At 43.3% G+C, this 24,037-nt stretch overlaps 1 protein-coding gene across 1 annotated transcript in view; it reads left to right on the top strand.

Annotated features, from left to right (window-relative positions):
- Positions 1 to 2,047: 2,047 nt before the first annotated feature.
- LOC306930871 (inactive phospholipase D5-like) overlaps positions 2,048 to 24,037 on the top strand; it is a gene marked incomplete at its 3' end in the record, with an annotated part of 110,290 nt that continues 88,300 nt past the window's right edge. The window contains exon 1 of the mRNA XM_079511967.1: positions 2,048 to 2,178. Coding sequence (XP_079368093.1) covers positions 2,053 to 2,178 — 126 coding nt within the window. The 5' untranslated portion in view covers positions 2,048 to 2,052. The remainder of the gene's footprint in view (positions 2,179 to 24,037) is intronic.

The raw sequence follows: 24,037 nt of genomic DNA, 5'->3' as shown, positions 1-24,037 counted from the left end.
CTGATTGAGCTGGTCATTTTTAAAGTAGCTCTCAAGTGTAAAAAGTGTGGGCACCCCTGCTCTATGATTTCAAAGTTTCTTTGGAGGTGTGTGGGTGTTTGTGTGTGTGCACTCCCACATTGGCAGGCATGCTTGTAAATGTACTTTTGTCAAGATGCCAGTTCAGTTGTGATCAACTTAGCATTTTTAAACTCTGTAGCTCCGGTCATGGACCAAGGTGAGGAGAGGAAAAAGACTGCTGCTTCATTGCACCACTCTGCACTCATTTACATGATAGTACTGCACTGCACTATACTGTACTGTACTGTACTGTACTGTACTGTACTGTACTGTACTGTACTGTACTGTACTGTACTGTACTGTACTGTACTGTACTGTACTGTACTGTACTGTCATAGACGATGTGACGATGTGTGATCATATATGTGTAGCGTATTGGTGTGTCATTGACAACTGTTTGTCTGTCCTTATTCCTTAACCTTACACTAACTAATGTAACAAATAATGGGATGTTGGAATTTGAGCAGACCCCTGAATGGTACAGTCCCTCAAAAAGCCCCTCAAAAGTAGACCAATAACAACTCACTCATGTCGCTATCATGTTCATGATGTCACAATTGGCACCTTTGGCTATGCATGACAACGTGAAGTGCCGGATGAAGTAATGAAAGTTGGGTCATAGTTGAAAATGTACGAAATGACACCAACCAAAATCTTAATTACACCAACATCTCCTTGTGAAGCACTTTTTGTTATTAGCAATGAAATACTTAGATTCACCACTATATACAGTGTGATTCATACAGCTTTGTTCACAAACTGCTATACTGTTGCTAAAGATTGGACAGGTAATTAGACTCTGTCTTGTTTAGTTGAGAATTGAGACGTTGTGTGTGTGTGTGTGTGTGTGTGTGTGTGTGTGTGTGCGTGCGTGCGTTCCCAACACTTTTAATTTCACTAGGGATGCTGACTCCACTGGTGTCCGTTTCGCTTGGGCGTCCTTCCTTCCTAAGTTCCTACTTGGCACTTCCTCAGCATCATCATCACTGCACACGCACGCAAGCACACACACACACACACACACACACACACACACATATTTCTCTCCTCCTAATCACTCTTTCTCTTGCTGCCCACCCTCATTCTTTGTCTTCCTATAACATCTTTCTCCTCCCTCTCCCCTTCCATCTCTTCCATCTAGCCTCCTCCTCTCTCTCTCTCTCTCTCTCTCTCTTTGCCTCTCCTTGACACACCCCTCCCTCCCCCTCTCCCTCACACACACACACACACACACTCCCTTGGTACACACAGACACATGAGGGGTTCCCTGAGAGTGGCTGTGGCAGCCCTTGCATGCACAGAGTATAGCCAGAGTGCCTCGCCGGCACCACAGAGCTCACAGGCAGCGGATCAGAGCAGAGCAGATCCAAGCAGGACAACACACAGCATGGCACACATCCACATGGGAGCAGGACAGCGAGGGATATAGTGCTGAGAAGGTGAATCCAGAGATGAAGGATTCTTCCCCTCAGCCTTCATGCCTCAGCCTGTGGATGTAAAACACGACAATCCAGCAACACTGATGGAAGAAAAGGGAGCTTCATAGGGATAACGAGGGCACTAATGTGCCTGAAGTATGTCTAGTGCCTCCCAGGAAGCCTTTCAGTGTGATGTCAGTGGGTGTGGTAATAGCAGTTTGAAATAAGCCCTGTGATGTTTTTGTTTTGTTTTGTTTTGTCAGTAGACAAGCAGCTGAACACATGCTCAGTGCTTTAGTAGAGGTATCCCTCTCTTGGGCTTTTCGGACTGCTGAGCCAATGTAAGGATTTTTTTAGGCATGCTCAGAATGGGGTTCAAGGTGCGATCAGGCTAAATTTACACGGCTCACTCCAACCGGGAACATTAGTCTTCGGCTTCGGACACTTGATCAATACATTTAATTGAGGTGCGCAGTGAGTCGAGCGCAGCTTACGCGGCCAGCATCCGGTTAACATGGGGAGTAGAGGGGTGCGAGGGCCACGAGGGAGCCGTGGGCCTGGGGGCTTCTCGGACATGAAGGGTCTGGGGGTCGGGGCCCCAGCCCCTGGTGGCGTGGCCAATCCTATCTACGCCACGGTCCAGCAGCAGGACTACTCAGCCAGCATCTTTCTCCGGAGGAAGGAGGCGAAGCTGGAGCACGTAAGTCCTGGGGGTTGGGTCGGGAAAAGACATGCAAAGAGAATATTCCAGAGTCATGAGCTAAAAAAGGTTCATGGTGCCATTCTGTGCAACTGTGGGCATACAAGCACAGGAGTCACACAATGAGACTGTTTCATTTGAATTTGAACATCAGATAAGAATTGCTGGCTAATATCAAGTAAAAAGTTGGTTCTATAAGTTGGAACATTTATTAAAAGGTGGCTAGTGAGGCTCTTTGTGGGGTTAATGATGCAGAAGTTCCAGGCAATTTTGGAATCTGAAAGTTGGGACTAAACTGTGGTGCTCTGACTTCTCTGATGCTGTAAAGCTCTGTCAAGTGTGAAGTTAAGTGTCAAGTGTATTTATTGGCCTGCCATTCGCACGTACACATAATTTGTCTTCTGAATTTAACACATCAGGTTAGTGGGCCACCAGGGGACCAGCTCCGGCTCTACGGCCAGTGCCTTTCTAACCATTGTTTGGCGAAGGTTATAGATTCGCCATTATTTTCTATTGTCGGACGTACGTGTGTTGAATCACCCGCTTCGAATGTTATCAACCATCACCAGTAGGTTACTCATCAAGGCCATGCAATGGAGCCAGTAGGCTCTACTGGAGCCTACTGCCTGCGATTAGGAAATGCGGAAACATCGTGAAACTGCACTATAACAGCTTTGCTTTATGTTTATTTGCGTGGCCGGTTATGACCGAGGTTAGGTTTACAGTTAGGTACAAGTACGACACGTTGGACAATGGCCGACAACGTCTCCGCTCCAGTAGGCCTACTGTCTCCATTGCATGGTCTTGATAAGTAACCTACTGGTTGATATGGATTGATTCTAATCCGCTAGTTGAAGCTACATACGTTGTTTTTTTATTTTTACCAGCACGCAATCATCATTACTTGGTTATTATCACTATTCACTACACAGGTCCATTTTGTTCCCTTTTTTTGTACACTGTGTGAGCTAAATCAACACTGAATTTGAGTGTACTGACAGCCTTGATAAGTTGATATACTACCTGGCAGATGAGCTAGACTGCTGTATGCAGGTAAACAGGATGTATTGTTGTGCGTAGCCATGACTTTTAGCTCAAATCAAGGGTGGGAAGAGGGAGTGCGCTGAATATTTGATGTCATAAAGGAGAGCAAGGTCCAGAGAGCTGCTTAATGGGCCTCTCTGCATAAACAACTAAGATGGTACGTAAATCAGCCTGCCCTGCATCCCTTATTGCAGACCACACAACACACGCACACACAGTAAGATTTATTACATCAGCAGCACACACTTGATGAAGCTATAGAGGGTATGCGCATGACATCATCATCATACCAGGAAGTTATGCGGGAATGCCTACTGAGTGGCAATATTTCTGGCCTTGACAGCCTATACGTACATCCAAACAGAAAAGTCCTATTTCATTGCATGACTTTAAACAACATTAAATTCACTTTGTCACTCACTTTGCCACTCGATCTGCCATTCACTATATGCATGCGCATACCCTCTATACTGTACATACACATACACACAAACAAAGATACATACACACTCATGTACGCGCACACACACACACACACACACACACACACTCACTCAAGGTTCTCGTCATACAGCAGATATTCAGAAGTAATTCATGATCTTACTTCATACCAAACCACAATCTGACTAAATATGCAAATACCTGTGTCCCAAAGCGTATGAATTTCACATTATGTTAGACCTCCCGCTAAGTCCTGACTTATTGGGAGGTCATCACCGCTTGAGTACCAGAGGGGTGAAGAGTCTAGAACGCTTGAAGCATTGGCCAGGATGTCGTAGGGAAGGCAGCGACAGTGTTATCTGATCTAAGTGTGTAGATAGGGGTGTAGAGGTGGATCATGTTCTGAATTTAACAGGTGCCGTGATCTTCATGGCCCTATAAGCCATTACCCGTGTTTTGAATTGGATGCAGGCAGAAACTAGACGCCAGTGAAAGAAAGTAAGAAACGCAGACAGGGGAGGCGTGAAATTTATGGGAGGTAGAAAACCAGACATGCCATGTCATATTGGATCACTTGTAGGGGTTTGAGTGAGCATGCCATCCATCAAATCGTCACAGAGAGGGAGTTACAATAGTCGATGGCTGAGGCTCGAATAAGGAGCTGGGCAGACTCCTTGGTGAGGAAGTCTAAGCCTCTGAATGTTGTATAGTGCAAATCTACAGGAACAAGTGATCATTTCATATCAGGGTGGCTAGGACAGACAATAATTCGAATCAAAGTCCATTTGGGTATCTGCAACATGAAAAAAGTTTGAAATCCCCTCAGACTCCAATTCAAAAAAACTATTTGCTGTAAACCTTAATTCCCAAAACAAAATTGCAGAGATTATATCATATTTTAATCTTGTCCTTTAGGGTCAATCGCTAATTCCCATACGGCTTACCTAAAATAAAATCTTGTATCAGATCACGCAAATCTCCCAATGCTAAAAACAAAACAGATTGCTATGAGGCCTATCTAAGAATTATGGCTATAAAAGAGAGGACGGAAGGAAGATATTGAAAACTCGAGAGTTTCTGGCACAGTGAGTACTGGCATCATAACTATTATGACCCAAGTCACGCTTTAGTAAAGTAAAGTCACAAGTCTGTAGGAAAGACGTGTCTCTCAGGACAGACTCCCTCCCACAGTTTCCAAATAGCACACATACAGTATTTGAAGATTGTGCATGAGACTGATTGAGAGACGATGTTGTGAACTCCGGCACATTTTCTTTTCTGATTTTTTATTTTTATTTTCATACAAATGTATTTCATGCCATTTGAAATTTCCTTTGTTTTTCTTTTAATGTACATCCCGTGCAAATAAAACTAAACTAAACTAAACTTGCGTGCAGCACTGTCTTGTACTATTGGCAGTACTAATGAGAGGTTTTGTAGTCACCATTTTTCGTTACTTTTTGTATGGTTAACACTAGAGATGTCCCGATACTGTATCGGTATCGGAAAAGTATCGGTATCGGCCCTTATTTGTCATATGGGGTCATATCGGTATCGGCGAATATGCCAGTCTAACCACCGATCCGACACAGGGGTAAGGGGTTGACACTAATGGCAGGTAAATAAAATGTCCAAGTGGAGTTTGCTTTGGAGTTGCCCAAACTGCAAGTGCACATTTGAGTGAGGAGTCTGCTATAAACACAACACGAGATATACAGTATAGCTAGATAGCTATAAACACAATACGAGATCACAACACTGGTATCGGTATTCGGTATCGACTAACACAGGAACTGTGGTATCGGGGATCGAATCGGGAACGAAAAAAGTGTATCGGGACATCCCTAGTTAACACCCTCCAATCTGAGTATATTTCTGTAGTTTAAGGTGGTTTGTGGTTTGAGCCTGGTATACAGTAGCAGTCTGCAGCTATGTTAGCTATATTTCATTCAGATCATTTACATATTATATTAGCTGGGAATGTAAATGCATCCAAGACCACCTAAAGACTTTTGTTTGTCTGAATATTCCATCACTTTGTATAGGTAGTAACTATCTGTAACCTGTAAAACACAAACTATTTGAAATGGATATAGAAGTGTTTTAATGTTTTATTATTTGGTTATATACCATACCAATAGTTTCCACTTTCCACTCACAAACACTTCAGGTAGAGCAGCCAAAACAACACACACACACACACTTACTTGCTTGCTTGCTTATGGCAGTCCATCGATGTCGATGATGACGTTGCTCCAAATGAAACAACACACACACACACACACACACACACACACACACACACACACATTAAAGCACCACTGTATAAGGCAAAAACATTTTCAAACTAAGTTTATGTAAGGAATGCCGTTGGAGGGTTTGATTCATTGCTTTACTGAGATGGAAACGGATGGCAGACAGGCAGGGGAGGGAACCATGCCCCCTGGCAGAATACTATCTCAGAAAATCTTTGGACTCTTGCAACTCAAAGTACTGTACATATAGTCTGCCCCTCGCTCCTATTGACTTCTCAGTGTCATGGTAACAGCATTGAGCCTCTCTGAGTTAATATTGGTCTGGTAAATTTTCCCCACCGTGGGTATGTAGATGAGCACATATCTCCTCTGATACACATGCAGTTGCCGGCTTTATTTATTATAGAATATGCGCATAAAGTGAGTGGCAATTTGAGTGGTAAATCAGATGTTTTGTTTTGTGTTGTTTTGTTTGGATGTGTGGGCTATCACGGCCAGAAAGTAGTTTTTTTTGCCACTCTGTACGCATTCCCGTATAACGTCCGGGTATGATGATGATGATGTCACGTGCATACCCACTATTATTTATTATTTATTTATCTATTTACCTACCTACCAGTTGGCAGTTTCGCTCGGTGGGTATAACGATTGAGTAGGAACTAGGAACACATTTATAACCCAGTTCTGATCTCTGCTAAACAGGTGCCTGACCAATGTGTAGGATTGGCCAGTGCAGCTGCAGTCTGCAGAAATTGCACTGCAGGGGCTATTAACCTGCTGGCCTCTAAACTTTGTTGGAGAGAGTTGTCCTCTTTGTATATAGGAAGATGGTACCGTACTGATGAGAGTGGACTTCAGGGTGTTGTTTCAGAGTTGTCCTCTTTGTATATAGGAAGATGGTACCGTACTGATGAGAGTGGACTTCAGGGTGTTGTTTCAGAGTTGTCCTCTTTGTATAAAGGAAGATGGTACCGTACTGATGAGAGTGGACTTCAGGGTGTTGTTTCAGAGTTGTCCTCTTTGTATATAAGAAGATGGTACCGTACTGATGAGAGTGGACTTCAGGGTGTTGTTTCAGAGTTGTCAACCACTTAACCATCAATAACTAAATGGTTATTTTCTTTTTTTTTCTTCTTCCCAGTAAAACACTGGTAAAATGAAGCTTTCACTTTTAGTTAGAGTTACCACCTTAAGTAATGGAACAAGCTGTGCAGCTTTCCATACAGTTGGGATTTGACCATGTTTGAATATGCGACTGAGTGGAGTTGCAGTTATGAGACCCAAGATGCAGGAGACAAAGATTTATACGGTAGATAATCCTCACCCTTTGAGTTCTTATATTCAAGTGCAAAACTGTTAAGACTTGTACGTAAGTTCTGTTCTCTAATAGATTCTAGGAGTATGGTTTATTGGAACCGTTTGAGCAGACAGCTCATCAATCTAAATAATGGCTAGAGGATATGAAGTCTCATTAGTGCTACATACCTTTGTTTCTGCTGAAGTTTCCTACAAGCACACAAACACTCTTCCAGGACATGCATTGTCTCCTGTCTGAAGGTTGCTGGGGGCCCTTTTTTTGGTTGAAAATGAACACGTTTTCAAACTTCAGTGTCTCTTTTCATCTTTAATTGGCATGTTACCCGTCTATGTGGAATATTTCAGTGATAATGACTCACTCGTGACTCACTGATAGATACAAAACACTTTCTATCTCAGCTCTTCCATATCTTTGATCTTTCTAGTAAGTGATTTAGGAGTTGTCAAGTCCTGCCAGAACCTGATCAAAAGATGTCACTCACTACCTCCTGGCAGGGGACCTTGCTATTGGTTGCACTGTTAATTGGAAAAGTCTCTCTTTGAGGTGTGATTGGTTGATTAATAGGGTACTTGTTCTCCTTGTGACAAGGCACTAATATTGGCCACTCTTTTTTTGGCCTATGGAAGACAGCCAGTGAGATGGAAGCCAGTGGAATGAAATGGGGAAGTTGGCAGACTGCCTCTTTATCCATCTCATCAAATGAATGCCTGCGGCAGAATGCAGTACTATGGTAAAGGGAACATTTTATATACCAGAATTCTCACAACTCTCAGACAGAATTATAAGGGACTAAAGGGACCTTTTCCAGTCAGTGGAAGGACAGATGGAGAGAGTGATTTCTTATCTCCATATAATTAGATAGTCAGACAGGAGGAGGAGGAGGAGGAGGAGGACAGAAAGGGAAGAGGGAAGAGATATATTTTTCAATGAAGGCAACAAACATTGTCACTAATCCGACAGGCCCCGGTGATTGTGTTCAATGCTGCTTAATCGGCCACGGTGCACTGACCCCAGCTTGTTATTCTACTCCTCTCATCCAACACATATCCAATATCCACGACTTAGTGATTAGTGGTCATAACCGTGGACTTAAGTGTCTAGCCAAGCCTTGATACTAATGTATTACAGTATTATAATTGCATATATATATAATTATTATTATAACTCGTAAAATCATCACATACCAAACCTTTACTTTAAGGCAGGTGACCATTCAGCTAAAACCTTATCAGCCCTACCTCCCTATCACAGCCCTGTCACTGTGAGTGACCACCACTAAAACACTGTGGAAACCAGCTTGCCAGTCTGGACTGGACTTCCCAGCAGGACTACCATTTTGTTTATCTGAGCAGGTGATTCATGGTGATAATCATTTTATTAAATTAAAGTATTGATCAAATGCTTGTTTTCTCATTGTCTTTGTGAATGAATAGGGGTATGCAATGTGATGAACAAATTATCCTCCGGGTGCAGTGATATTTATCAGTGACGAAGGTGGACCGAAGTGCGGATACTGAGGCAGAATTTCAGCTTTAAGTATGTATTGGGAACTGGCTGGCTATTCTGGAAATGTTCAAAGAGGATTGGTTTACCAATTGGCAAGGTGTGTGTGTGTGTGTGTGTGTGTGACACAGCAGCGGTGTAAAGAGAGAGTGGGGCCTGGGCCATGGCTCAGTGGTCCAGGCACCTTGGCTGGTAATCCAGTCTGGCAGTGTGCCGCGGGTTCGACTCCCAATCCCGATGGCCTTTACTGAATGTCTTCCCCCCATCTCTCTCCCCATTTCCTGTCAGCCTACTGTCTGTCCCTCCATAAAAAAATATAAAATAAAGGCGAAAGCCACAAAAAAAAGAAAAAAAAGAGAGAGAGTGGCATCACTCATGTAGACATGAATCAGTTTCCAGGAGGCCTCTGATCAGGGGCGTAACTAGACGTCAGAAGCCCCCGACGCAGACTGGTCTGGCTTCGCACAGAGTATGGCAATTACAGTCCACAGCAAGGCCAGGAGGTTGCATCATGTATGGCTGGAATGCTGGATGAAGAGAGACAGAGACAAGGACTCAAAATACAGTTAGAGATGTTGTCTGGAAATACTGACGCATGTAGTCAAGCTACATAAAAGCTAGTTGATAAATGAATGCAGGTCCTGAACAAGGTTATAATAGTTTTGGGTTTGGGTTCATTATAGTTTAGTTTTAGTTTTTTTTGTTTTGACATTTTATTTTCTAAATGAGTTAGTTTTAGTTTTAGAGAGGGTTTGCTAGTTTTGATTTATTTTTTATTTTGGTGAAAATGCTTAGTTTTAGATTAGTTTTAGTTTTTTTCGTACTTTGGTTTATTTGTCAGGTATAGGATTAAAAAAGATCAGAGTAAGTATTATGTAATAAAAACTCAAAAGATACCATTGAAAAATATAAACTCTGCAATAAAAGTTCGAAAACATAACTTTGGTCCATTATTTCTCCACTTTGATAATACCAATTGGAATTATGTTTTATATCATTTTAATCGTTGATCGTTGTCACCTGTACAACAAGGTATAGATTGTAAGGATCGGGCATTTGTGGAATGAGCAATACTGCTAAATATGTGGGTAAGCACCTCCAACAAATGTGCCAAAATGGCAAATCGTTGGTATTCAACCCTTGCTTTAAGTTGCTTAGTGGATTGGATGATTGCACTCTCCCATAGTAATAAGGAAAAAACAATCTTTTCACTCAGTGTTATTGAACTCAGTAGTGGGTAGAATATCCAAAATCAGCCACAACACCTTGGCACCTCCTCCTCATCCTGGTCACCAACCTAGACACATTTTGCTGTGGGATGGCATCACATTCCTCAACCAGGTTTTGTTGCAAGTTAGTTAGTTTAATTTATTGTCCACCTGTGGAAATTTGTCTTCGGTCTCAACAACAGTAAAAACAAACAGCAACAACACTTACACAATTATTTTCATGGCAAAATTGCAGGTCAACAGTGGCAAATACATAAAAAAACTAATTTAGCGAGACATGGTATCATTTAGTGCCTTGAATGAAAGGTTTTTTGAGCAAGGAGAAGGAGGCCGAAACGTTGTATATCTCTGCTGTCGGGAGGAAACCTCATAACTCCAAAATGTTCATTTTTCAGGAAATTAAGAAAACCATATATTTTTTAAAACAAAGCAATACAGCCTCATCAAAGTTGTTGTTGTAACTCTATTGTCAATTACTTCCATGAGAGCGGGAGAGGTGGTGGAGTTGAAACAACACACAGACGTAAATAGCACATAGATGTTCAATAGCACTGATTCATGCCAAAAAAAACCCTCAAAAATGGAGTTATGAGGTTTCCTCCCGACAGCAACGATATGTTTTTTTCTGTTCTGGTAAAGCTTTTAAAACGGTGTGCAGACTTTCTCCTTTTTCAGTTTATTTATTTTGTTCGAGCTCCCATTGAATTTACTGGGATGTGTGTGTACCTCCTGAGTGACCACTAATATGTTTTGAGCACCCATATCCATTAGCTGTTTTTGGATGAAGATGAAGAAAAAAACTAAAACATACGAGCATGCATTAGGTGAGTCATTTATTTGGACATAACAACATCCACTCAAGAGACCCAAGACCCAGAAATAGCTAAAACTTGATGGTAGAGGAAATGCACTCGGAGCTTTATGTTGATGTGCCACTGACTCAAGCTCGCCCCATTACTAACATTGTCCAATTTGGCCCCAACCCTAACCACACGCAATGCCACGTGTCGGACCAATGTAGCATCGAAATTATGAGTGAATCCCCATTTCTCTATGGCTCAAACAGCTCGAATGACAAAATATTGTTCTATAAGCCTTCTATGGTAAGTACAATACACTGTGTGACATTCTAAATCAATACTTAATGAATCAATTAGCAGCTTATTCTCAATTTCATATATTTATTTACTTTTTTGAACACTGTCATGTGTGGCGATTTTGACTGACTGGAACCAAATTGTTTTCCATATAGCTTCTGATTGATGATTATTCATTAAGAACGGCACACAAATTGTTGTGTATTATACAGCATTACTGCATTTATTTTAGACTGTATGGGCCTATAGAATACAATAACAATGTCATTCCTGATGACAGAGATATTAGGACTACCTGAGAATCATAGATTGCACATGAATATGAAGTCGCTGGGTAAAAACATGGTATCAAATAAGTATTCCCTTATTGTCTCCACCAGGCCAAAAGGCATGGCCGAGACTAGGTTTGGAACCTGTCCATCCGTCTGTCCATCCGTCTTTCCGTCCGTCAGCCATGGTTGCGGCCGTTCTATAGTCATTAAACGAAATTTTGTTGTATTTGTAGGCATTTTACAGTATTAATAGATCAGAATTAGAAGTGACTCAGAGAAAGAAAAAAAAAACTTGATATTTCTGCTTTTGTTTTTGTTTTTTTACTTTTTATTTGCAGGTAAACAAAAGTACAGTCACAATGTAAGGCTTCGTAATACATCATTAATAAGCAACGTATTCCAGTCCATTAATGAGTGCATTGTTATCATCAGTGTCGTCCTGTTGATTTCTATATTCAATCCATTTCTCCCATTTTTCATTGAATAACTCCTCTCTTGTAGTCTCAATGTATGAGTTAGTTTCTCCATTACAAATATCTCCTCCACAATGCTCAGCCACTGCTCACAGTGTTTCTGGTTTGTACCATAGCCTAAAGGCCTATATATTTTATCATATATATATATATATATTTTTTTTTCCTGGTTGCTTTGTGTATAGGGCTCCTACCTGTAGACACTCAAATATGATTTAAATCCCAAATTGGAAAACGGTGCAGGATTAACTTGGCACTCGCTTTTTCAGGGAAGGAGGCGCGGGGACATGTCTATTGTCTACACTTTATTGGTGCAGATCAATAATAAAACTCAATAATAAAACTTGTTGAGTATATTATAAATGACCGAAAGGCATATAAATGTTGATAAAAACTAAAACTAAGGGTATTTTGTCTATAATTTCAGTTCGTTTTGTGAACACACAATACAGTTTCAGTTTAGTTATCGTTTTTCTATTTATTTTTATTTAGTTTCAGTTAACTGAAATGTTTTTTTAATTCTAGTTTTCGTTTTTGAGTGGTGCAACCACTCCCTTACGGAGCTATGTGTGTGGCTGGGTGGGTGGGTATGAGCATGGAAATAGCATGGTTGTTTTTCACCACCTGTGCGCAACCTAACGCACACACAAACACACACACACACACACACACACACACACATATTAACTGTATATATGATGATTTCGGGTGTGCCAGTACAGTACAGTACAGGGTACAGTAGAGGGACGGTAACTCTGTCATTTCTCAACCGTTTCGGACGTGGGGCGGCTCGCTGGAATCGGCCCGGCCCCCTGGGCGCATTTGATGCATTGCATTGGATGTTCCGGGGACCCCCCGGAGACTCCCCGGGGACCACCAGATGGTAACTCATTTATCTACCGTTTCGGATGTGTTGCCCCACTCACTTCACACAGGTGTGATTTTTTAGTTCGTTTTAGTTAACTATTATAACCTTGGTCCTGAACTATGTTTTTCATGGACAGCAGTGACCAGATCTATCTGAGCCATCTACATCTCTGATGAACTCCACTTGCACACCTCAAGCAGCAGGGGGAGATGCTGTCTAATGCGAGGACTGCTATCCAAGACATTACAGCAGCATTGCAAAGCTCACACATATGACCAGTTCTTTGGGCTTGGTAATGTGTCACTTTTTGTTTGTTTTACCTATCTCTCTCACCTACAGTCTGTCAACTACAGTCTGGGGGGGGGGGGGTTCCAAGGGGGTACATTTTCACAGCATGTCAGGTCATGCTGCATTGATTTTTTTTTTTTTTTTTTTTACATAAATCCCTTACCTGGTTTCCCTATCTGCCTCAAAACCATTTCAGATGGGGGTCCGTGGCTATACAATTTCGGGGTCCTTGACTTTTTAGAACCAGTATAGCAACTATACTGACTATAGACTACTACTCTAGTAGTCTACATCTACACTATCCCGCAAACTCTCTCTCACACACGCGTGCACTCACACAGATTTAGAGGGCGCTGGCCCTGTGATATGAAAGGGCAAGGTGATGAAGTAGTAATGAGTGCACTTCCTCTTCAGCACATCCATATATATTGCTCTTTAATGGTTCATGAACAGCTGACTCTGGACTGGCCACTGCTCTGTCCCTACAGTACCACAATATTACACTGCAAGGTTTACCTTGCCACACATGCAGAGAAATTAACATTTCTATACAACTAGGCACTGGACAATTCCTCAGTCATACATATCAACACACCACCTTTACAAGGTTCAAGGTTACTTTATTGAGGGGCGCTAGTTTAGACTAGAGTACTTTATATGACATAAATCATCTGCCAGCCAAGTCTATGGACTTTACAGGATATTACAACATTACAAATGTTTGTTTTAACCCATTAGATTCTAAAAATGTCTTCTACATCCTGACAGTTTTCTGAAAAAGCTATGTTTCTATGTCAGTTGTTCTTCGATTTTTCAAAAATAGCAGACCTACAAGCTCGTAGCGCGCCACTCGGTGGCGCGCTATGAGCTTGTAGATCTGCTATTTTTCAATAGCTAAAGCATAACATAATGCTAACACCAAAAGGGGTTCCCGCCCAAAATGGGTTAATAGAGCACTTTAGAGAGAACTTTAGAGCCAGTCAAGTCTGGACTTTAATGTTTGTTTAGGGCACTAAATGACGATGTAAGACACCATGTGGCCGATATAAAAAACAGTGGGTGCCCCTCACTTCACACGACTCGAGTGTGATTTCTTTTTGACTCCCTTGGGAGAAATGTGTCTTGGAGACAGTAAGATGGCAAGAAGCGACCTCGCCCCTTTCGCGTGCACGCATCCGCCTGGGTGACGGGCCGCTGGCGCTTTGAGATGGGGGGGGGGTCAGATCAACATTATATGGAATGAATTCTGTACTGGCCATATATGGAGCGTGTCTAGAGTGTACAGGGTTTGATGATGTCCGATCAACATATGGAATGTCAGAACAGGTCAGCTCCATATATGGAGATCTAAGGGTGGCATCGGGGGCAGTGTCTTGAGTGTATACAGGGTTTGATGAGGGCCCATTTTCGGGCCTGTTGAGAACTCTAGTTTCCGTCGGATGCCGGGCACAGCTGCACTAATAACTTTAAGGCGGGCCCGTCTAGAGTTTGAATGGACAGGTATCAGTCAAAAGGGAGATATCGAATAGGAAGGACAGGTGGGGGTGGATCAACATATGGAATGTCAGCTCCATATATGGAGATCTAAGGGTTTGAGGTTTGAGGTCAGATGTAGAGTTGCTGGCCAGCTCCATATATGCAGATCTAGGTGATGATCCATCCAGTCTTCTCCATGTATGGCTATCCAGGGTTTGATTAGGTCAGTGTCGTGATCTTCATATATGGAGACGGCCATATATGGAGCATGTCACAAGGTGTGATGGACTGACGGCCATATATGGTGGCGTGACATGTCACGAGGCGTGAGGGACTGACGGCCATATATGGTGGCGTGACGGACGGAACGACGAAATTGAATTAATGTACAGTACACATACATTATCTGACACTCACATCTTGTCACCAGATATCCATTGTACAAGGCCATTTGTTTACAGCATATACTTCATTACGGTATGTTTAGAAAATGTACCAAACATTCTGTAGATAGAAAATGGGAGAAAGCTAAATAATAAAGGTTGTACACTTATTTTGACAGAGGTGTTGATGATAGATGATTTAGATGTTGGGTAGACCGCTGTGTCACCCTGACAGCTCCAGCGACAGTCTTTGTCCTGCTGTGTGATACTACAGCTGATGTAGACCCAGTACCACTGAGCTGTCAGCTCTGTGGCTCCTCTAACGGCAGACAAGAGCCCAAAATATAGGACTAACGCCTGACAAACTGTACCCAAGGTTAAAATGGGTTAGCCTTTTTAAACCCCAGGATCAGGTTATACCCCATGGTCTAAAACAGGCTACTTTAACCCCGGGTAATGGTGTAGTTTGGCACACTTTGGTATGTTTTTTTGGAAGCAGGGGGGAAGAATATTGATTACATGGAACTGGTCAATCGATGATGTTGGGATGAGCCCCCCATGGGGTTAACAGGATTGTGCGATGTGCATGCCAAGCTTAAAGCAAGGACCACTGCTTACACCTTGTGAGGCCAAGATTTACATTTACATTTTACAAGAAGAAACATGTGGAATGGACTGAAAACTCACAGATTACAAACGGGTATCCAGCACTATAATGCAGATAAACTGAACATCTTTGATTAATGCTTTGAGAATGAGACCCCAGCTACTGTATATACGTACAGTATGCCCACTGGAAATATCTAGGGCTGATACACTTTCAAAATATTAATACACCCAAGGCACCTGCAGGTCTAGACAGTATCCCTAACTGAGTGCTCATAAGCATTTTCGGGCATGTTTTGAGGCTACCTAGAGACCTGTACTCTGTAGCATAATGTTACTACTTATTGTTTTGGGTGCATTGTTGTGCTTATTGGCTACGACGTAGCTGCTACGTGATATACTGTATATTTATAACAGAAGCATTTGTAGCATGTCTAGGGGTGTTTAAAAATAAAGTGCACCTCTGTGAAATATTGTCTGGCGCCAGCACTGCAGATGCCACTGTCTGATAACAATGGCCTGATTACAAACTGTGATGGGATGGCCTACAGAGAGGGAGATGCATGGTGTCAGGACAACAACAACTTCCCTCTGAAAACAAAGTAGATGATCATGGACTACAGGAGGCTAAAGCATGCTCCCATTCACATCTATGGGACTGCAGTGGAGAGAGTAGAGGGGTCGGTGGGGGTCCACATCAGCAAGAACCTGGGCTGGTTCCTTCTCCACAGGCTGAAGAGGTCTGGCATCACTGCATGGTAGAGAATCTGCTCCATTCAAGGCCTTCAGCACATTGCCAGGACAGAACTGGTCCAAGCAGGAACTCTTTATTGGAGAGAGGTACTTCTGTCAGCTATACTGGCAATGAGCACAAGAACTTTGTGGATTGGTCCAGCAGTTGGTGAGATTATAGCGACAGACAGACAGACAGACAGACAGACAGACAGACAGACAGACAGACAGACAGACAAAGACAGAGGTGGTTAGAATCTTACAGAGCCAGGGCATGAAAAGAAGGAAAAAGAAAAAAAATATATTGCATTCGAAAGGAAAAAATCACACCCGTGTGAACTGAGTGGTGTAAGACCTGTCTGACGTAATGAAATCATGGCTGACGTAATGAAATCACACCCGGGTGAACAGGGTGAACATGGCAACCATGCTCATTTTTTCTGCACTAACAAAGCCAGGTGTAGGAAATCATACCCGGGTGAACAGGGTGAACATAGCAACCATGCTCATTTTTTATGCACTAACAAAGCCAGTTGTAGGAGTGGTTTACACCACTCAAAAAGGGCATGTGCATACACAACTAGAACCAAGCCTGGTCTGTGCATCTCCTGCGTTTCAATGTACGGTCTGGTGTCATGGGGAGTTGTGCATTATAGTGGTGATGGTGTAAAGGGAAGAACGGCCAGCTGTAGGGTGAAGTGGGTCACAAGCACATGCATGCCATGTCAGAATGCTCGCCTTCAGTGCAATGTGCAAAGTGTGGATTGCTGATGGGACTGGCATGCACTGCATAGTCAGCAGGATGCTGCCTGATTTGAATTTCAGAGTGCACACACTGTGAGTCAGGCTCTGTAGGTGATTGGGAATACTATTACTAGGAAACAAAATTGTACTGGACGTAAGGGACACATCGGACGACTGCAGAGTTGCCTCTTTTGAGATGCATGTACTTATTTTCTGACCTTGTTTTTCTTCCAACATCATTGTAGCTTTATCTACAGTATGTGTATGTCGCATTCCTGACTATTGTTAAGCCCCAATTTATCTGTATTGTGATAACACAATCTCATCAAATTTCATCACATTGATTATCACATCTGATGTTTCTAATGGTATGTCAGGCTGCAGTCGGGTCATTGACTCTTCAACCAGATAGACCTTGTCCTAGTACAGTACAACACCATTTCCATCTCCATATAAAACTGCTGGCTGGGAGCCAGCATGCGACTCAAGGTGTCCAGTGCTGTAGACATGTCAGTTTTAATTATAATGGGGCGTGTTGTTGTGGAGCTGAGATATGAGACCGAGGTATTAAACAGAGTAGAGCCTGGGTCAGGTCCTCTGGGCAATGCATCCACCTCTGTCAATCATGGACTCTCCGGGCCAAACAGAAGGCAGAAAACAAGTGCCAGAATCACATAAAGACTGCGGCCGTGTGGTCACAAGTGGTAAATAGCTTGTGCGGGGAGATTACGACTCAAGTACTTCCGTTTTCCCCCGCTCGCAGACCGCCATTGTAAGAAAAGGCTAATTAATGTTAGCATTAGCTCACGCTAGCTATCTCAAGAAACGTTTATATTTCAATCGCGATACAATGAAAAATCTGAAATCAAATCCGAACCTCGGATGTCTGATCAGCACAACGGACAGCGACATAGTTTTCGAGAAAAGAGCCATAGAAGATCCTAATTATAACAGTAGTCTACGCATGCGTGAGCACGTTCCGTGAGTGCGGGGGTGAGCAAGACGTTGCCTAGCGTTGCTCAGGGCAAAAAGGGTTTTTTAGCGGTGCTGTTTTCAGATCCATATAAAGCGATATAAATATCTATATACGTCAATCGCAGACAACAGATGGCTATTAAAAAACCTATATATATGCCAACAGCAAATAATGATTACTAGAATTTCGCCCATCCAAGAGTTACGTAGCAGCGCAATATGGGGAGAAGGAAATTGCGGGAGTTGACAGACTCCACTTCATGTTTCAGCTGTGTGTTTATACCCGTATTGTGTAGAAACGGATGGGTTATTAATTATTATGATGTGTTGTTGCACGCCCGGCCGCGCACACACACACACACACACACACACACACACACACACACACACACACACACACACACACACACACACACACACACACACACGTGTGATAATAAATAATGCGCGGAAGAACGTGGCATTGAGAGGTGGTGTGTGTGTGTGTGGCTGGCTGGCCATGCTAGACGCGACACACGCACACCCTGGGTAAATAGTAGGTGTACCGCACACACACACACACACACACACACACACACACACACTGACTCACTCACTCACTCGCGCGCACACACCCGCGATGCAAAACGAAAATCCTCCACGGTGTACTGTGAAGAACGCAGCTGCTTTAGCTGCGTTCACCAAGCATAGTGTAGTTGTGTGGCGTTTGCCGTGCGATAGGCGAGAGATGTGGTTGAGGTTGTTGCCGGCGTGTTGTTGCTGGCGGTGGCCGTCATGGGTCCTTATTAGTGTAGTCTGGTAGTCAACACGACGTGGTGGTGTGGTCGCCTGGCCGGCACAGCAGCCAGAGGGGGAGCGGGCGGAGGTAAGATGAGCTGGGTTAGAGCAGAGGTAGCGAGATTGGACATTGAGGGTCGGAAATAACGCGTGTGTCACTGTGAAGGCCGTACCATTGGACTGGCCCCATGAAGTGAACGGAGTTGGCGTAACTCGGCAAAGTGGTGACGATTTTGACGTAGGCTGGTGGTCTTGCGCAAGAATGTGTTATTTCATAAAAATGGGTATTGTACTGTAAATATGACAGTTGCATGGATGCAAAGTAGTGGTTGATGTCTGGACAGGCATGCTGTTGGTGTTGTGCATGGTGAGATGTGTGCAAACGGTGTGGTTTGGTAGGAGAAGGTGTTGGTGTTGTGCATGGTGAGATGTGTGCAAACGGTGTGGTTTGGTAGGAGAAGGCGGACAAAGGACGGGGTGTTGCGCTGGCTATTAGGGTGGCAGGATGTGTTAATGAGCTGTGAAGAGCTTAGGTTATAGCTTAGAGTTGTAGCTTAGAGTTATAGGTTCATTATGTTTCCCTTTTGTCCCCACACAAATCCCCACAAAGGACTATTTACTTTGTTGCACGAATGAATAGCGAAAATAGCTACAATCTCACAATGCATTGTGCATGTGCTGTGGGACAGCAGTACAATAACTGCTGCCTACGTCTCTTATTCTCAGCCAGCGACCTCTCATCTTAATCCTTACTGCTGTGGCTATTGCCATCTAGGGATGAATATGAACGCAAGAATAGCAGTGGATTTTCAATTCCCTGCTCCTCACTGTGTGTGGGAAGGCTTTCACTTAAGAAGTCTCTGACATTGCTGAAGGGGGGCTTTTGGAATCTACGACTTGGGGAAAGACACACAGGGTGAGTCTGGTAGTCTCTGACAGGCTCTGAAATAAAACGTGTCACCCTGCATCTTTAAACCATTATACAGTGCACGCATGCACACACACACGCACGCACGCACGCACGCACGCACGCACGCACGCACGCACGCACACACACACACACATACATACATACACACAAGCGCACACAAATATACCATACAAATCATTATTATATGCACAGTTAAAACCAACGTGAATACAATTAAAAGTTAATGCCAGGCCCCAAAAACACAGGCACAAACTAGAATAATGCACACAGACCTCTGCCAAGGTGGCAGTTTGTCTAAGGTGTGGCACCAGGTCCCCTTTTGGCCAATTTAACCACCACGCATTAATGGCCCACAACGCCCCTGTTTGGCCATTCAACATGTAAAGCCAGTTCTCCCTTGGCCCGCCTGGACCAAAATGAACAAAGAACCTTAAAGGTATATTCAGTGATTTGACTTAATTCAAATATCACTTATTTATTTATTTTCTTTTCTGGATAATCCTCCCTACTATAGAGTGTGCTGACCATATAAGGAGTTCCTCCCTGTCCCCAGTGAGCCCCTGGGGTTAAAAAAAAACCTTGTTTCAGTTTTGGTGGCAGGTGGCAAAGCCTTCATCCAATCAGGATGAGAGGGGCCTTCCTCCAATCATGATCGAGTGGGGGCGGGCCTTGGTGCACATGCTGTTGGCCTGTTGCACTTCCCCCCACTGTAGAGCGTGCATGTGCACATTTTGTTACCGGGGCGGACTGGGTGGTTTTCCAAATCACCCAAATCACTGAATGCTCCTTTAAGCCTTGGGGTGCCCGGGGAATCACCTAGAGCGCATACAATTAAGGCTTAGCAGCTGACCTGTGTTCAAATCTGACCCTTTGCTGCACACAGCTAGCCCCATCTCTCTCTTCTGCCATTTTCTCTCTCCACTATCACGATTAATAAAGGCTTTTATTTTTATTTATTTTTGTTTATTTAGTCGGGACAATGTATATTAATGGTTAATGTGGTTAAACGCTAACGTGACATGGATGCGTTCCAGGTCTCAATGGATTAATGAACATTACATTAAAAATGCAGTGTAAATATACCAGATTTAGCAAAACATGCTAATTTCCATCTGCAGTAATAAGCTCTCTGATACAGCATAAAAAGAGATACACCTAACATAATTATAAATGGTTGCAGCTTTGATTTTCAAGCAACCTTGAAAATGCCCCAGACAAATGCCAACCTTAATCAGGTTTTGCGCAATTACATTCATAACTGCTTGAGATCTTGCTAGAAGACAGAGAGACAAATGAGGGCAAAAACATTAGTTCCTTGGTCAACTATTTTAGGAATAACAAGGTTATAAATGAGACAATGTTCATGATGCTTTATTTATACTGAGAGAAAGATAAATTAAGTATGACATGTATCTCACATACGTAAAAATGTTTGCATTCATTAACTGAGATCACTCTGTAGGGATGTCCTGAACTGATTGTGTCCTTAATATGCAAGGAAACAATCAATATTATTGATCTACTACAGTACGTTATTTACAGTTAAAGTGCAGCTGTTTTATTATTACTCTCCCACATGATTATGTCCTTGGATTGTGTTTCATCTAAATTGCATCAATTATTTTTCTAATATTACCATTTCAAAGGGCATAGATCCCATGAAACAGCATTAATGTTCTTCCAATTAAAGGCAACAAAGCATTTGGCATTCATACATGCATTGGGGAAATGGGAATGAATTATCATTGACCAAATTCTTTGGCCCACCTCTATACACACTGTGTACAGTGTGTATACTGTCCTTTGTGCAATGCAAACATAAACAGACAGAGCGAGTGGTGAAGAAAGCACAACAACGCCTCTACTTCCTGAGGAGACTCAAGAAAGCTGGCATGGGCCCCACAGAGAGCATCCTGACTGGCTACTTCACTACTGGTATGGGCCCCACAGAGAGCATCCTGACTGGCTGCTTCACTACTGGCATGGGCCCCACAGAGAGCATCCTGACTGGCTGCTTCACTACTGTCATGGGCCCCACAGAGAGCATCCTGACTGTCATGGGCCCCACAGAGAGCATCCTGACTGTCATGGGCCCCACAGAGAGCATCCTGACTGTCATGGGCCCCACAGAGAGCATCCTGACTGTCATGGGCCCCACAGAGAGCATCCTGACTGTCATGGGCCCCACAGAGAGCATCCTGACTGTCATGGAGCCCACAGAGAGCATCCTGACTGTCATGGGCCCCACAGAGAGCATCCTGACTGTCATGGGCCCCACAGAGAGCATCCTGACTGTCATGGGCCCCACAGAGAGCATCCTGACTGTCATGGGCCCCACAGAGAGCATCCTGACTGGCTGCTTCACTACTGGTATGGGCCCCACAGAGAGCATCCTGACTGTCATGGGCCCCACAGAGAGCATCCTGACTGTCATGGGCCCCACAGAGAGCATCCTGACTGTCATGGGCCCCACAGAGAGCATCCTGACTGGCTGCTTCACTACTGGTATGGGCCCCACAGAGAGCATCCTGACTGGCTGCTTCACTACTGGTATGGGCCCCACAGAGAGCATCCTGACTGGCTGCTTCACTACTGGCATGGGCCCCACAGAGAGCGTCCTGACTGGCTGCCTCATGGGCCCCACAGAGAGCATCCTGACTGGCTGCTTCATGGGCCCCACAGAGAGCATCCTGACTGGCTGCTTCATGGGCCCCACAGAGAGCATCCTGACTGGCTGCTTCACTACTGGTATGGCAGCTGCACCGACCTCAACCGCAAAGCAATGCAGAGGGTTGTGCGGACAGCCGAACGCATCAGCGGATGTGATCTCCCCACCATCGAAGCCCTGTATGATCATTGTGTCAGCAAAGCTCGTGGGATTATGAAAGTCCCAACCGCAGACTGTTTGAGATGCTGCCGCATGGAAAACGTTTTCGCAGTCTCAAAGCCACTGGAAGAACCAGTGCAAAAGGAAAACGCTAATATATGGAACACAGCCTCAATTTGCACCTTCTTAAACTAAATTGTGTTGTATATGTGGAACACAATAGTAACACACTATTTTTGTACTCTTTTCTTTTCAAAATCTTTTTATTTCCGTTTTATAACAGTATGGGTGTCAAGTCAATGACACCCAATTTAGTAAAGCCAATTCCCAATTCCCCAGCCTCTCTACAAGTACTCCATCTCTGCTAACCCCCACAATCAGTCATTGGGAGGGTGAAGAAAGCCTCGGGTCTGGCTCCGATACCCGGGCCATCAAGCCAACATCTTCTTTACACCCGACAGTGAAAGGTCTCACTAGGGGGGCGTAACGCATGTGGAGGTACACGCTATCCCCCCACCTCCTCCCTCCCCTGAACAGGCGCCCTGACCTATTTTTCTACTCTTTTGATTGCTCTTTCTTGCATTCTTTATTCTATCCCTTTGTTTGCTGTGCCTGACACTCAGTCTGAATAATAATTCATTTCATTTCAATCGCCAGGACATGGTAGCGATTCAGGGCTGGAGCCAGGCTATGCTGTGCTCGCTGTGTTTTTGTTGTTCTGAATGTTACGCTTTCTATGCTGTCTGAAGAAAGTCAAACACTAATACGTTTTACTCTTATGTACCTGTACACAAGATGTAACAATAAAGTACAACGTTGAACGTCCGTTCACACCAAGCAATAAGTATAATGATAACTATTGTTCACCACTGTCTTCATTATAGTTGTGGGGTGCTGCCATCCACATGAGATAGACGAATTTTAAAACAATCTATTTGTAGTTATAATAGGTACAGTTATAGTTATGGTGCTGCTTAGTGTCAGAATTGCTAATTGCATACATTTTACATTTAGTTACCTGCACATAGTGTATTTATTAATAGTGCAGTGTTTTATGTAATGTGTTATATTTGCTCAACAAAGTACTAGGAGCAAATGCAAACTAAGTCACTTTTCCACTCAAAAGTAGAGATCCTCTTTAATTTGCGACACATTATGCCTCAAGGGAAGCATAATGTTGGTAATGTCTGAAACCTAACAGACATTACCAACAACGATTTCTCATCCACGCCTCATTGTGCTCAGTCGTGCTATAATAGCATCCTAGCCTTCTAATCTACAGTTTATAGGATGTAATTTATCACAGCTGTCTCCTGAGTCATAGTCATCAATAGATTATTGTCCATGTTTGGGCTGTTTTGTTCCGAAGCTTAATTTGATGTCTGGGAAATGAAGGCTTTAGGAACTGGAGTAAATACATTTTTAGCAGCATTGTATGAGGGATTTATCTTACTTGTTGCCATCAGCAGCAGTTTGGGCTTTTAGACAATGCTGATTTATTTGGGGGGGGGGGGGATTCTGGACCATAATGTTGGTCCAATAGTTTATTTGTTTTGTTTGTTTTTTGATTGATTGATTGGAATTATAGTAAACCTAAAACATATGAATGAATTATAAAAA

The sequence above is a fragment of the Electrona antarctica genome (genome assembly GCF_951216825.1).
Source record: "Electrona antarctica genome assembly, chromosome: 10".
NCBI lineage: Eukaryota > Metazoa > Chordata > Actinopteri > Myctophiformes > Myctophidae > Electrona > Electrona antarctica.
Note: the sequence above shows the minus strand (reverse complement) of the source record. Positions and strands in the feature narration are given on the sequence as shown.